At 30.9% G+C, this 2,914-nt stretch overlaps 1 protein-coding gene across 1 annotated transcript; it reads right to left on the bottom strand.

Moving 5' to 3' along the window:
* Positions 1-576: 576 nt before the first annotated feature.
* On the bottom strand, positions 577-2,493 carry LOC149531947 (SKP1-like protein 1B). The gene is made up of 2 exons (XM_089809298.1): positions 2,129-2,493; positions 577-1,021 (listed from the first exon to the last, which is right to left on the bottom strand). Exons 1-2 carry the CDS (start codon positions 2,432-2,434, stop codon positions 902-904), a joined length of 426 nt encoding a protein of 141 aa, XP_089665424.1. The 5' UTR covers positions 2,435-2,493; the 3' UTR covers positions 577-901.
* Positions 2,494-2,914: the final 421 nt, after the last annotated feature.

Genomic DNA, 2,914 nt, shown 5'->3' with positions numbered 1-2,914 from the left:
TCACATGAACATAATATATTGCAATTTATTTAACGTTATAACTAATACATTAATAATAAAATACATATTTAAATTTATTTAACATTATAACTAATACATTAATAATAAAATACATATTTATGTACGATAGCAAATATTTTTAAAATGTATCAAATTCAAAAAAAAACATTTTATTTATATCTTTATATAACAATAAAAATAAAACATTTCAAAGTATTATTGATTAAAACATTGTTAAGAATTTAAAACAAATTGTCTACCTCAAACAAAAAAAAGAAATATTTGATTTATATCTTTATAAAACAATCAAAATAAAACATTTCAAAGTATCTTTTGTCAAAACATAGTCAATACAACAATTTCAATCGAAGATTAACAAACCTATCAAATTTAATAAAGAAACATTTGATTTATATATTTACAAAACAATCAAAATAAAATATTTCAAAGTACCCTTGATTAATACATTGTCAATACAAATTCAATAAAAAAATATGAAATATATCAAATTCACAAAAAATATTTAATTTATATTTCATTAAAAGAACATTCCATTTATGTCTTTACAAAACAATCAAAATAAAACCCTTCAAAATATTCTTGATTAAAACAATCGATCAGTTATCAAATATCAAGTTCTTAAAAGAATGCCATATATCACTTGTGAAATATCCAAGTTCTTACAAGACCACCAAAGTTCTTAAAGACCACCAAGTCATTTTAAAGAAAACTGACGAGAAATCCGCGTACGGTGCCACAAGACAAGTCAATATAGAGACAATAGGCAAGAAAACAAGTAACATGCCACGAGACAATGTAAAACATAAATTGCTTGCCGTGTCCAAATTTACTCAAAAGCCCATTTATTTTCACGATAGGTTTTCTCCTCCTCTTCAGGACACTAGTCATTCTGTATCTTAGATGTCTTTCGGATATCTTCTGGCTTATTGTCCTTCATTATATCAGCAACAGTTTGAGCCGTTAATTCCACAAGGTTCTTTATTTTCAGATAGTTTGCAGCCTGTTCACAACAAATAAAATTATACATAATAACAAGCACGTTATCAAATACACTACTATAAAATATTTAACAAATAAACATATCGTCTACAGGCAAACACAAACATATATCTATCTAAAAAATGGACTAAACACACATGTACAATTTTACTAGTATTTTGAATATATATAAAATCTTCGGAGCTCTTACGGAGATGGATATCGCTGACTTGAGTGAAGAAGTGTGTTAATCTTAAGATTAACTAACTAAAAAAACCATTCAATACTCTGAGGGGATCAAAAGTAGCTCAAATATTGTTGTTCTTTTCAGTCAAGAGGTTCAAATTTTTTGAACAACCTTGGATAGAAAGCTTCAAATTCTGCAGATAAATAATCTTCGGATCTCTTACGGAGATGGATATCACTTACTTGAGTGAAGAAGTGTGTTAATCTTAAGATTAATTAACTAAAAAATCAATTCAATACTTTAAGGGGATCAAAAGTAGCTCAAATATTGTTGTTCTTTTCAGTAAAGAGGTTCAAAGTTTTTGAACAACCTTAAAATAGAAAGCTTCAAATTCTGTGGATAACCTGAAAAATTCCTTCAAATTTCTTTTAATTCGTAACAAATTGCTTCAGATTTTATGGAAATCCTTCCACGATCTGCTTCAAATTTCATGAAAATATCGGAAAATCGTCAAAGACAGATCGTTCAGAGGCTACACAAACCACCGAAAATACAAGCATAGGGACAGAAACCAGACGTAAAAAACATATGAAGCATATAAAACAAATAACACAATAATTCATCTGGAAAATCCTACAATAAATAAAATATAATGCCAGATAAAATCCGCAAACAAAAATGCTCAATTTATCCGAAAACAGAAAAATTGGTTAACTACAACCATAGATCCATGCAAACCAAACGCTAACAAAATTCATCCTAAGATCAAATATTCGAAATCCATGTGCTTTAAAGCCGAACTATCCATTAATATTTCCAGAAAACCCTAACTCCTGCCCTAAAAATTTACAACATAAAAGGTAGAAGGTTCAATTTTATTTTTCAAAACCCTAAGGATACCAGCAAAAATAACAATAAAGGGACACGGAGAACCATACATACCACAATAACAGCCAAAAGTGTAGCCATATCCATCTTTACGAACTCCTGATCCCACTTTTCCACATCCTCCTTCGAAATGGCGGCCTTTCCCTCGCTGATCTTGGAAGCTTCCATATGATATTTAGAAAATTCGATAACCTTGGCGAGGCTGTCACTATTTATATTTGGCAAGGGCAGCACATTCTCTGCACCCTTATCCTCAATCATATGCTTCAATGTTATCGACTCAAATGCCACCGCCTCATCAATCTCAAACATCTCACCTTCTGAACTCTTCAATTGCACTTTCTTGATCTCCTTCGCCATGGATATTGAGAGCAAAGAAACTGTGTCAAGAGAAAATCCAAGAAGATGAAAGAAGGATGGTTAATGAGCTACAAACGAACGACAAATCCTTATATCCAACCTATTTTGTGTGATCAACGGTTGAAACGAATGGACGACCATCGCAACGATCCTCCCCGTTCATTGACCGCCCAGTCATTTTCCTGTTTTACACACGTCACCATCGCATGCAAAAATAACAGATCCGTCATTTTAAACAATGGTTAATTCCTCTCTAATTAGCTGTATTCAGCATTTATGTCTGTTTAGCAGAGACGAAGTTTAGAAACTTACATAGTTTATGCAGAGACTATATACATTTGTGTGAAATAAATGAAAAGCAATTTAATGGATGCAGATCACAGAAATTTAAAAGTTGGAGAAAAAATAATGTGTTAATGGGGATCATTTGGGAAAGACTGTCCACAAATATATTTGCATACACATTAGAAGATCAAATCA

This window comes from Cupressus sempervirens, chromosome 11 (assembly GCF_028749045.1).
Source record: "Cupressus sempervirens isolate cs-2001-9-10 chromosome 11, ASM2874904v1, whole genome shotgun sequence".
NCBI lineage: Eukaryota > Viridiplantae > Streptophyta > Pinopsida > Cupressales > Cupressaceae > Cupressus > Cupressus sempervirens.
This window is presented reverse-complemented; position numbering and strand designations above follow the sequence as displayed.